Source organism: Manis javanica, chromosome 3 (assembly GCF_040802235.1).
Source record: "Manis javanica isolate MJ-LG chromosome 3, MJ_LKY, whole genome shotgun sequence".
Classification (NCBI taxonomy): Eukaryota; Metazoa; Chordata; class Mammalia; order Pholidota; family Manidae; genus Manis; species Manis javanica.
In genome coordinates this window covers 165384187-165397374 of record NC_133158.1, presented here as the reverse complement: position 1 = coordinate 165397374, position 13188 = coordinate 165384187, and the positions used below count along the sequence as shown (strand labels likewise).

The 13188-nt window shown below is 41.1% G+C and overlaps 1 protein-coding gene across 3 annotated transcripts in view; it reads left to right on the top strand.

Moving 5' to 3' along the window:
* GK5 (glycerol kinase 5) overlaps positions 1–13188 on the top strand; it is a 69199-nt gene that overhangs the window by 40863 nt on the left and 15148 nt on the right. For all 3 annotated transcript variants that reach the window (XM_037005347.2, XM_017641867.3, XM_073232324.1), the window contains 2 exons: positions 1197–1291; positions 13050–13153. In XM_037005347.2, coding sequence (XP_036861242.1) covers positions 1197–1291; positions 13050–13153 — 199 coding nt within the window. The remainder of the gene's footprint in view (positions 1–1196; positions 1292–13049; positions 13154–13188) is intronic.

The window sequence follows — 13188 nt, the reverse complement described above, 5'->3', positions numbered from 1 at the left end:
GGGTTTTTTCATTTGATTGATGCCACCTGCCCTGCATTCTCATTCAGGAGTTGCTTCGCAAACAAGGATATCCAAATGGCCAGTGAAAAAGGATTCCAACTTCATTGGTCAACCAAGAAATACAAAATGAAACCATCATACAATACTACCAACATAGTTAAATGGAAAACATAGTATCAGTTATTAGTAAGAATATGGATGGGATAACTAGAGTTCTCATACTGCTAGCAGGAGCCTTAACTTGGCACAATCACTCTGGAAAACCATTTGGCAGTATCTTCTAAAGCTAGTCCCAAGTGTGAAGACCCTCAGACTAGCAGTCCCACCTCTTGGCAAACAGAAATGTTCGCCAGAACAAATGTCCACGAGTGTTCAAAGTGGCCTATTTATTATATTAGCCAAAAACTGGAAACTAGCCAAATGCATATCAGCTGTCAGATAGTTTAATAAACTGTGGAGTACTATACAGGGGTGAGAACCGATGAGGTACAATAAGGAATCTCACAAGCATGTTGCTGAACAAAAGTTTGTATCTTGGGCTGGATGTTGGTTTCCTGAGTGTATTCATACTGTGAAAGTTCATCCCAATGTACACTTGGGATTTGTGCAATTTTCTGTATGTATACTCTATACTTCATTAAAAAGTATGTTAACTGAATTAGGTCTTGATTTTTCTTTTTTAAGATCAACTTTAGTGTACTGTATCTCTTTGTTACAGGCCCCTTACTGAACTCATTAGATGGAGTCATTCTTCAGATGATTCTCTTGGTTATTATTAATAGATGATATTTTCATCAGAAAACTAGGATGGGTTTATCTTCAAGAGAATAATTTTTTTAATGCCAAAAAGCACACAGAGTTGATTATTAAACAGTCCAAATATCTTTAAAGGCAAAAGTAAGGCCGGCTGTGTACAGAGCCTGAGAGCCCTCTGTGTCCGTCGCGGCCCCCACAGGTTCAAAAATGCATGCAAGGTGAGAACCTAGGCAGGCACTAGAGCAGACGTGCCTTTGTGTTGACCCTGTGAAGGGTGCAGTCTTTAGCATTATATTGATGATAAATGTAGATGCTGATAAATGCCTCTCTGTGTAGTTATATATGTAGTCCTATAACATAATTCTGTTTCTTCCTTCCCCACCCCTTCATTTTGTTTTAGGGTTCTTTTGTATTGTTGGTTGTTGGTTTTGTTTTTGCAGATCTTTGCACAGATGCTGCCGAGACTGAAAAAATGGCCAAAAGTTTAGAAGATTCTGAAGGAGTTTATTTTGTTCCATCATTTAGTGGATTGCAGGTAATATATTTCTTTAAGTTCACAGCAATTACAAACATTTCTTTCCGCGTACCTGCACTCAAATGATGTTTCTGCAACTTCTATACCTCAAATTTGAGGAACTGAGCAGTACTAAAGTGAAGGTACATTTTGGGACGACGAAACTGTGTTGTGACCAAACATGAATTCCACGGGAAAGTGCAGCAAATTCATCTGGCTTTTATTTCGAACTCTACCCATATGGAAACTACAAGTTGGCAGGTTTATTGTAGAACTTTTGCATTGAACCTCGCATTACTTTATCATGACTGAAAATAGCTATTTCCCAGTGTGGGGGGGAATATATCAGTAAATTGGCACTCTTGAATTATAGGAAGCGTACCACTGAGAATTAGAAAAACAATGTTAATGCACACACATACACATACATGTATATGCATATTTTGCAGCTATTTATTTATTTGTAAGTTTATTAACTTTCTTTTTGTTATCATTAATCTACAATTACATGAGGAACATTATGTTTACTAGACTCCCCCCTTCATCAAGTACCCCCAACACACCCCATTACAGTCACTGTCCATCAGCGTAGTAAGATGCTGTAGAATCACTACTTGTCTTCTCTGTGTTGCACTGCCCTCCCCATGCCCCCCCCCCTGACATTATACATGCTAATCATAATGCCCCCTTTCTTTTTCCCCACCCTTATCCCTCCCTTCCCACCCATCCTCCTCAGTCCCTTTCCCTTTGGTAACTGTTAGTCCATTCTTGGGTTCTGTGAGTCTGCTCCTGTTTTGTTCCTTCAGTTTTTCTTTGTTCTTATACTCCACATATGAGTAAAATCATTTGGTACTTGTCCTTCTCCACCTGGCTTATTTCACTGAGCATAATACCCTCTAGCTCCATCCATGTTGTTGCAAATGGTAGGATTTGTTTTCTTCTTAGGCTGAATAATATTCCATTGTGTATATGTACCACATCTTCTTTATCCATTCATCTACTGATGGACACTTAGATTGCTTCCATTTCTTCGCTATTATAAATAGTGCTGTGATAAACATAGGAGTACATCTGTCTTTCTGCCAACCGGGCTGCTGCATTCTTAGGGTAAATTCCTAGAAGTGGAATTCCTGGGTCAAATGGTATTTCTATTTTGAGCTTTTTGAGGAACCTCCATACTGCTTTCCACAATGTTTGAACTAATTTACATTCCCATCAGCAGGGTAGGAGGGTTACCCTCTCTCCACAACCTCGCCAACATTTGTTGTTGTTTGTCTTTTGGATGGTGGCCATCCTTACTGGTGTGAGGTGATATCTCATTGTGGTTTTAATTTGCATTTCGCTGATGACTAGCGATGTGGAGCATCTTTTCATGTGTCTGTTGGCCATCCGAATTTCTTCTTTGGAGAACTGTCTGTTCAGCTCCTCTGCCCATTTTTTAATTGGATTATTTGCTTTTTGTTTGTTGAGGTGCATGAGCTCTTTGTATATTTTGGATGTCAACCCTTTATCGGATCTGTCATTTATGAATATATTCTCCCAAACTGTAGGGTACCTTTTGTTTCCCTTGCCCAGGGAGATATGGTCATGAAGAAGTCACTCATGTTTATGTCCAAGAGATTTTTGGCTATGTTTTTTTTAGAGTTTTATGGTTTCATGACTTACATTCAGGTCTTTGATCCATTTCAAATTTACTTTTCTGTATGGGGTTAGACAGTGATCCAGTTTCATTCTCTTACTTCTAGCTGTCCAGTTTTGCCAGCACCATCTGTTGAAGAGACTGTCATTTCCCCATTGTATGTCCATGGCTCCTTTATTGTATATTAATTGACCATATATGTTTGGGTTAATGTCTGGAGTCTCTAATCTGTTCCATTGCTCTGTGGCTCTGTTTTTGTGGCAGTACCAAATTGTCTTGATTACTGTGGCTTTGCAGTAGAGCTTGAAGTTGGGGAGCAAGATCCCCCCCACTTCATTCTTCCGTCTCAGGATTGCTTTGGCTATTCGGGGTCTTTGGTGTTTCCATATGAATTTTTGAACTATTTGTTCCAGTTTGTTGAAGAATGTTGTTGGTAATTTGATAGAGATTGCATGAAATCTTTATATTGCTTTTGACAGGATGGCCATTTTGATGATATTCTTCCTAGCCAAGAGCATGGAATGAGTTTCCATTTGTTAGTGACCTCTTTAATTTCTCTTAAGAGTGTCTTATAGTTTTCAGGGTATAGGTCTTTCACTTCCTTGGTTAGGTTTATTCCTAGGTATTTTATTCTTTTTGATGCTATTGTGAATGGAATTGTTTTCCTGATTTCTCTTTCTATAGTTCATTGTTGGTATATAGGAAAGCCACAGATTTCTGTGTGTTAATTTTGTATCCTGCAACTTTGCTGTATTCTGATATCAGTTCTTGTAGTTTTGGAGTGGAGTTTTAGGGTTTTTTATGTACAATATCATGTCATCTTCAAATAGCGACAGTTTAACTTCTTCTTTACCAATCTGGATTCCTTGTATTTCTTTGTTTTGTCTAATTGCCATGGCTAGGAACTCCACTACTATGTTAAATAACGGTGGGGAGAGTGGGCATCCCTGTCTTGTTCCCGATCTTAGAGGAAAAACTTCCAGCTTCTTGCTGTTCAGTATGATGTTGGCTGTGGGTTTATCATATATGCCCTTTATTATGTTGAGGTACTTGCCCTCTATTCCCATTTTGCTGAGAGTTTTTATCATGAATGGATGTTGAATTTTGTCAAATGCTTTTTCAGCATCTGTGGAGATGATCATGTGGTTTTTGTCTTTCTTTTTGTGTATGTGGTGGATGATGTTGATGGATTTTCAAATGTTGTACCATCCTTGCATCCCTGAGATGAATCCCACTTGGTCATGGTGTACGATCCTTTTGATCTATTTTTGAATTCGGTCTGCTAATATTTTGTTGAGTATTTTTGCATCTAGATTCATCAGGGATATTCGTCTGTAATTTTCTTTTTTGGTGGGGTCTTTGCCTGGTTTTGGTATTAGCATAATGTTGGCTTCATAGAATGAGTTTGGGAGTATTCCCTCCTCTTCTAATTTTTGGAAAACTTTAAGGAGAATGGGTATTATGTCTTCTCTGTATGTCTGATAAAATTCTCAGGTAAATCCATCTGACCCGGGGGTTTTGTTCCTGGGTAGTTTTTTGATTACCACTTCAATTTCTTTGCTGGTAACTGGTTTGTTTAGATTTTGTGTTTCTTCCTTGGTCAGTCTTGGAAGGTTGTATTTTTCTAGGAATTTGTCCATTTCTTCTAGGTTTTCCAGCTTGTTAGCATATAGGTTTTCATAGTATTCTCTAATAATTCTTTGTATTTCTGTGGGGTCCGTCGTGGTTTTTCTATTTTTGTTTCTGATTCTGTTGATGTGTGCTGATTCTCTTTTTCTCTTAATAAGTCTGGCTAGAGGTTTATCTATTTTGTTTATTTTCTCAAAGAACCAGCTCTTGGTTTCATTGATTTTTTCTTTTGTTTTATTCTTCTCAATTTTATTTCTTCTCTGATCTTTATTATGTCCCTCTTTCTGCTGACTTTAGGCCTCATTTGTTCTTATTTTTCCAATTTCGATAATTGTGACATTAGACTGTTCTTTTGGGATTGTTCTTCCTTCTTTAAATATGCCTGGATTGTTTACCATAAGAATGCAGCAGCCCAGTTTGAAAAAGACAGATGCACCCCTATGTTTATTGCAGCACCTTATACTATAGCCAAGAAATGGAAGCATCCTAAATGTCCTTCAATAGGTGATGGATAAAGAAGATGTGGTACATATACACAATGGAATATTACTCAGCTATAAGAAAAAAACAGATCCTACCATTTGCAACAACATGGATGGAGCTAGAGGGTATTATGCTCAGTGAAATAGGCCAGGTGGAGAAAGACAAGTATCAAATAATTTCACTCATATGTGTAGTATAAGAACAAAGAAAAACTGAAGGAACAAAATAGGAGCAGACTCACAGAACCCAAGAATGGACTAACAGTTACCAAAGGGAAAGTGACTGGGGAGGATGGGTGAGTAGGGAGGGATAAGGGTGAGGAAAAAGAAAGGGGCCATTACGATTAGCATGTATAATGTAGGGGGGGGGCATGGGGAGGGCTGTGCAACACAGTGAAGACAAGTAGTGATTCTACAGCATCTTACTACGCTGATGGACAGTGACTGTAATGGGTGTGTTGGAGGTACTTGATGAAGGGGGGAGCCTAGTAAACATAATGTTCTTCATGTAATTGTAGATTAATGATAACAAAATAATAAATAAATAAATAAATAATCCTGGATTGCTATATACTTTCCTCTTAAGACTGCTTTTGCTGCATCCCACAGAAGTTGGGGCTTTGTGTTGTTGTCATTTGTTTCCATGTATTGCTTGATCTCTATTTTAATTTGGTCATTTTCCATTGATTATTTAGGAGCATGTTGTTAAGCCTCCATGTGTTTGTGGGCATTTTTGCTTTCTTTGTACAATTTATTTCTAATTTCATACCTTTGTGGTCTGAAAAGATGGTTGGTAGAATTTAAATCTTTTTGAATTTACTGAGCCTCTTTTTGTGGCCTAGTATGTGGTCTATTCTGGAGAATGTTCCATGTGCCCTTGAGAAGAATGTGTATCCTGTTGCTTTTGTATGTAGAGTTCTATAGATGTCTATTAGGTCCATCTATTGTAGTGTGTTGTTTAGTGCCTCTGTGTCCTTACTTATTTTCTGTCTAGTGGATCTATCCTTTGAAGTGAGTGGTATGTTAAAGTCTCCTAAAATGAATGCATTGCATTCTATTTCCTCATTTAGTTCTGTTAGTATTTGTCTCACATATGCTGGTGCTCCTGTGTTGGGTGCATATATATTTATAATGGTTATGTCCTCTTGTTGGACTGACCCCTTTATTGTTATGTAATGTCCTTCTTTATCTCTTGTTACTTCCTTTGTTTTGAAGTCTATTTTGTCTGATACTAGTAGTGCAACACCTGCTTTTTTCTCCCTGTTTGCATGGAATATCTTTCCATCCCTTGACTTTTAGTCTGTGTATGTCTTTGGGTTTGAGGTGAGTCTCTTGTAAGCAGCATATAGATGCGTCTTGCTTTTTTATCCATTCTATTACTCTGTGTCTTTTGACTGGTGCATTCAGTCCGTTTACATTTAGGGTGATTATTGAAAGATATGTACTTAATGCCATTGCAGGCTTTAGGTTTGTGGTTGCCAAAGGTTCAAGGTTAGCTTCTTTACTATCTTACTGTCTAACTTAACTCACTTATTGAGCTATTATAAACACTGTCTGGTGATTTTTTATTTCTCTCCCTTCTTATTCCTCCTCCTCCATTATTTATAAGTTGGGTGTTTTATTCTGTGCACTTTTGTGTTTCCTTTGACTGCTTTTGTGAGTAGTTGATTTTATTTTTTGCCTTTAGTTAGTATTTGGTTGGTCTGCTTTCTTTGCTGTGATTTTATTTTCTCTGGTAACATCTGTTTAGCCTTAGGAGTGCTCCCATCTAGAGCAGTTCCTCTAAAATACCCTGTAGAGGTGGTTTGTGGGAGGCAAATTCCCTCAACTTCTGCTTGTCTGGGAACTGTTTTATCCTTCATATTTAAATGATAATCATGCTAGATACAGTATCCTTAGTTCAAGGCCCTTCTGTTTCATTGCATTAAATGTATCATGCCATTCTCTTCTGGCCTCTAAGGTTTCTGTTGAGAAGTCTGATGATAGCCTGATGGGTTTTCCTTTGTAGGTGACCTTTTTCCTCTCTCTAGCTGCCTTTAAAATTCTGTCCTTGTCTTTGATCTTTGCCATTTTAATTATTATGTGTCTTGGTGTTGTCCTCCTTTGGTCTCTTCTGTTGGGAGTTCTGTGTACTTCCATAGTCTGAGCGATTTTTTCCTCCCCCAGTTTGGGGAAGTTTTCAGCAATTATTTCTTCAAAGACACTTTCTATCCCTTTTTCCCTCTCTCTTCTTCTTCTGCTACCCCTATAATGCAGATATTGTTTCTTTTGGATTGGTCACACAGTTCTCTTAATATTGTTTCATTCCTCGAGATCCTTTATCTCTCTCTGCGTCAGCTTCTATGCATTCCTGTTCCCTGGTTTCTATTCCATCACTGGCCTCCTGTATCTTATCCATTCTGCTTATAAATCCTTCGAGAAATTGTTTTATTTCTGTTGTCTGTTGTCTCCCTCCCTACTTTGTCCATTAGCTCTTGTATTTTTCTCTGCAGCTCCATCAGCGTGGTTATGACCTTTATTTTGAATTCTTTTTCAGGAATAATGATTAGGTCTATCTCTCCAAGCTCCTTCTCAGAGGTTGTCTCTGTTATTTTGGTCTGGATCAAATTCTTCTGCCTTTTCACGGTGATAGAGATAGTTGTGGGGAGCTGGCGTGTGTCAGCTGGGAGAACGTCCCTTCTTGCTGGTTTGTGGCCTTCCTCTCCTGGGAGAACAGTGACCCCTAGCAGCTTCTGCTGGGCAGCTGCACGCAGATGGAATCTCTGATTCTTGCCCGGCTGCTGTGAAAGAAATTCTGCCCTGCTGCTGTGGGCGTGGCCACACCTGAGCGGGAATGGGCGGGAGGCTGTTTATCGCTGTGAGGGCCCTCTGAGCTGCGCTGCCGCCCAGGGGGTTAGGGAGTCCGGAGTTTCCGGGATTCCCACCTGCTGGGCTGATTGCGCCAGGACGCTTCCGTCCAGCTGTGGGGTCCCTGTCCCTTTAAGACTTTCAAAAGGCACTCACTTTTCCATTGTCCCAGTGGCGTCAGCTGTGGGGACCCGCTCACAGATTTTACTGTTCCATTTCCCTAGTATCCAGCACACCATGCGCTGTGTGTCTGCACTCCTGGTGTGGAAGGCTAAGGCTGGGTGTTTAGCAGTCCTGGGCTCCCTCTCCCTCCCTGCTCTGACTCCTCTCCTCCCGCTGGGAGCTGGGGTGGGGGGCACGCTCGGGTCCCGCTGGGCCACAGCTTGTATCTTACCCCCCGCCCTTGCGAGGTGCTGGGTTCTCGCAGGTGTGGATGTAGTCTGGCTGCTGTCCTGTGTCTCCTGGTCTCTCTTTCAGGAATAGTTGTATTTGTTGTATTTTCAAAAATATATATGGTTTTGGGAGGAGATTTCCACTGCTCTACCCATGCTGCCATCTTGGCTCCTCCTGCCCCTCATTAACTTTTTAAAAATCAAAATTTGTTTTGATTAACTACTGTGGTGAAGTATTGGTTATTTTGCCTAATTAGAAAGTGAAACTAGTAAAAAGACTTGGTTTTGTAATATTTACCTTTGTATTTAACTGAAAAAGATCTGTGATACAGCTGTAAACGTATCATTACAAAGACCTTTTAAAACTGTTTTCAGGTATATTATTATGACCAAAATTCCTTCTTTTTGGAAAGCTTATACTACTAGTCCTTCTAATCCTTCCCTAAGTATTTTTTTATTTCAAAAAATAATAAACAGTCCATCCCAAACTAAGGCAGCTACAAAACGTCCAAAATAATGTGGAAGCTGATGAAAAAGAATTAGATCAGGATGTTTGACATCTCTAAAAATACCACTATTTCCAAATTAGAGTTTTTTAAATGAGCATCATTTTAATATCTGTAATAATTTCCTTCTAAATATGTTGCTCTAAAGGACTAAAAGTTTATGAACTACATATAGAGATTGCATTGCATCTCTCCAGCGTGATGTGAGGGAACTAAATAGCATGCATGATTGAGGTTTCAGGAAGAAGGTTAGGTAAGCGGTTATTATCAGCAGAGGTAGGATTTAATTAGGCTAGTATGTATTCTTCCTGTTTTGAAAAGTGGGATGAATGACGTATTGGGGGGACTTAGGGACTTTTATCTGTCTTTTAACTTCTCCATCAATTCATGTGCCTATAACAACAATATAAAATATATGATTTCAAGGAAACACAAAATACTGCTAAAGCCCAAATCATTAGACAAAACTTTCACAGATGTGCCTTTTAATTTCATGTTTATAACAATGTTCCTGACCTGCCATGATTGCAGCCTGGCAGTATGTTAGGTAAGGAAGGGTAGGGAAGAACTGCCGGCCAGATACTTCCCAGTGTAAGACGACGAAACTCTTAACTGTAAACCGAAAGTTAATTCAAACTGCAATAGTGTGTGATACCAAGCTGTTTGGAAAATGGAAGATCACCGAAAAGCTGGCTCTGTCAAAGGTAGAGAAGGTGAAGGACAGTGGAATGGAAGGAAGGAAGGGAGGGAAGGAGGGACGGAGGGAGGGAGGGTCAAGTATCTGTGATATTGCTTAAATTTAGAATATTTTACAGCCATTAATAATGGGGAAACGAGAGTGAAGATTCCTACTAGCCTCAATTTCTCAAGGGAGTCTGCTGAAAGGGGGTGTCCAGAGGCACTTTGGAGAGAGTGGGAAAGTCTGGGGCAGCCACCGTGGGGAATGGCACTTAGGGGGTGCTGGCGCATGGGGCCCTACACTGGGGACAGCATCAGTGGGTACAAGCTGTTGTGCTTTGCTCTAGCAGGGCTTGTGGTTTGGGTAGAGTATCCATGAGAGGCATCCAAGGTGAGAAGCAGTGGTCAATTGGTGTTAAAGGTACGTGATGATGGCAATAGTAGGATGGACAGGACAGTGAGCCACGTGCCAGTCTTCAGAGGTTGGAGTCCTACCCAAGGAGGGTTTTCAGGTTTGTGAAGAGCAGGCTAGCTTGAGCTCCCACTAAGAGGGGCTGATGCTCACCACTCCTGAAGACCGGGATTAGAAAGGATTTGTCATCTGATGATGCAGTTCTAGTGTCCTTTGTGGGCGCTGTTCTGTGGACCTGCTTTTCTCTTCTCATTATCAGCTTTGCTCTATGTCCTTTCTTCCTCATAACTTCTGCTTATGAGTCATCATTTTCCTTATATTTTCTGCTTGCTCACAGTTTGGAAGTACATACAACCTTCTTCCACCTTGTGCATCCTTTTAGCTTCAGCTCTTCCCGGTGGAGGGTCTTCTTCTGTGTTTCTTAGTTCGGATTCCAGGAGAGGAAAGACTACTCAAGTCTTTTTAAGCTTTGGGCAGACTTTGCGTCACTGGCGCTCACCCCTACCGTTGTGATGGTGGCAGTGGACTAGGGCATGAAACATCTGCTTTAGACAATAGGACCTGTGGATCCAGCAGTTTCCTTAGGAAGGTATGTGGCCAGCAAGTGCTGTGAAGGCCATCTCTAGTTCTCTGAGTGGCTGGGACGTCTGAGCCATGGGAAGGGTTGGGGAGGTAAGGCACGATGTTGATGTGGGCCTAAGAAAACACGGGGGAAGGGAAGCGTCCCCTCACAGCAGATGCGTAGTGCCTGGAGTGGCCCTGGGAAGGCAGGACAGTGGCCCTCTGTTCCCTGTGGTATGGAAGCCTGAGAACCCTCCACGGAACAGCCACAACTGAAGCCATTTGCCCAGCCCAGAGCCAGTTTTGTTACAGCAACTGCAAAATAAGTGGAGGGGACTTCTCAGAGTTGGTTAACAGGAGAATTTATTTATAATAGAAGGTAGAGTTCAGGGGGCACAGTGAAAGGGTTATGAAGAAAGTCAGTAGTTGTGGGAAGGGTTTTGGTAAGAACGAGTAATAAAAGAACACTTGCAGTGGCAGCTAACCTGTGCATTCTTACTATTGTGTCAGACCCTGTCCAAAATTTTTTACAAACATTATCTCATTTAATCCTCATTAACTCAGCAAGGCAGAAGATACTCACCATCCCATGCTGAAAATGAGGACTCAGAGATTCAGAGCTGTTAAGCCAGTGGCTCAGTCTCATACAGTGGGGGTAGGAGCCAAGCTTGTTTTAGGACCCAGGCATCCTGACTCCAGAATCCAGCTAAACGTTTCATGGTATCATGTAAAATATGAAAACAGGAATACAGAGAGATGCCAGAGACCTTGGGTTTAGGCTCTAGCTTGACAAGGACAAGAAGCACGTTGGCATTAACCATCCGCACGTCCCCAGCAGATGAGGCTGAGATTCCCATGGTGACAGGGTCTGCTGGGGCAAGTAGTCTGCCTTCGACAGGAGTCTGCTAACTCAGCTCAGGGCTCCAAGCAGAGCCTTGCTGAGTCCTGCTTTTCCTAGTTGGTTGATGGCCTGGGAGGTAGTGACAGGTTGGAGGTGAGGCTAGAGGCTGTCTGCCCTGGCAGGGTGTGACCAGGCTCTTAAAAGGACCTTCCCAGTGTTTGTCCTACCTTATCATCCCAAAGAGGACTGACATGGGGACTTTGTGACCAATAAATTTTTGGTTCCTATGGAATTTATTATTCTTCAGATTGGCCTATTATGAATAGTAAATTATGTTCATAGCTATTTATACCAAAGTGATTTCAGGCCAGTCATACCAGGATTTACATTGGAAGAAGTAATTTTTATGCAGGAAAAACCATAGGCTACTGCTAGGGACTAACTGAACTGGCAGAATCTGACCTATTTTTGTTTTACAGTATTTTACCACCTGATATAGACCAGCTTTATTGTGTAAATCAGCTTTTACCAAGTAAATAACCAAAAGGTGTTAATTATCAAGATAAAACTGCGATAGGAAAAAAATCATAGCTACAGTAAAGATAAGATGATAAGATGCAATGTAGAATTCCTTCAGTTACGTAATTCAGAAACATATTGTTTGTTCATTGATTCACCAAGTGTGTACTGATCCCCTCTGGGGGGCCAGCTGCAGTGCTGGGCCTGGAGACACACAGCGAGCACGTCAAGTGAGTTCCCACCTGGGACACTTGCAGTGCAGCAGGGACGACAGGGTCTCAACAGTCGCACAGATACCTGTGATTGTAACCTGTGATACGATAGGATGGGAAGTTACAGGGTTCCGCAGAAACATCTGATGGGGGGAGCCTCATCTCTGAGGTTGGAAGTTCTCCCCAAGGAAGCTGAACCAAGATTTGGAGGGGGTGTGGGATTAACTCAGAGGAGGGGTGGTGGCAGGTTTTCCAGGTAGAGGTGATGCGTCAAGGCCCTAGAAGGTGCTTTCTCTGGGGGCCAACCTTTCCTGGCAGCACTGGCTTGTCCCTTCGCTGCCGCCTTGTGGAGCGGGTTGAAATTGTTCTTCCGTCCTCTGTGAGCCTGCAGGCTCTGGCAGGGATCTTTGCCCTGCACCTTCGTGTCCCGGAATTGTCCTGCATTTCTGTGGATGCAAAGATGAATGCAGACTTCATCTGATGGCTTCATAACTCCAGCTCAAGATTTTGGCTCTTTTCAGGATCTTTGGGATCATTTCTGATATTAGAAAGTAAGACCTGTTAAGCTAAGAAATAGAAGAGCTTAGTTTGAATGCCTGACAACATATTGGATGTAAGTTATGACACTGGAAAACATAATTTTTGCATGATAGCTTTTTATCTTAAGTCTAACTTATATCCTCAAAAAGTCACTGTACGTAGTAAACAGTTTCAGTGTAAAAACTTCACAGCTGGAGAAGACGGAAAATAGTAGGAATGCTTTTCATTTTCCTCATCATAATGCTGGGCATTTAATAACTTATAATGCCATGCTTCAGTCCCTTTTCTTGGTATAAATTAAACAGGCCTAGCTCAGTTCAGTGTCTGTGACCCAACCCTGCTTAAGTCCTGTTAAAAAGTTACCCTAATAGTTAGCATTTTGGGCCTATCATTTATTTTAAAACTTTTTAAGTCTAAAAAGTATTCTTTTTTTCTAACATGGATGTTTTTATTGTATAATATGTCTTTAAGTCTACAGTATGATTTAGAATAATAACAATTCTTACTATCTCTTACTTTAGGCTCCATTAAATGACCCCTGTGCATGTGCCTCTTTTATGGGCTTGAAGCCTTCCACCAGTAAATACCATCTTGTACGAGCAATATTGGAGTCGATAGCTTTCAGGTTTGGAAGCCTACCCTAAATTCCCCCTCCCCATG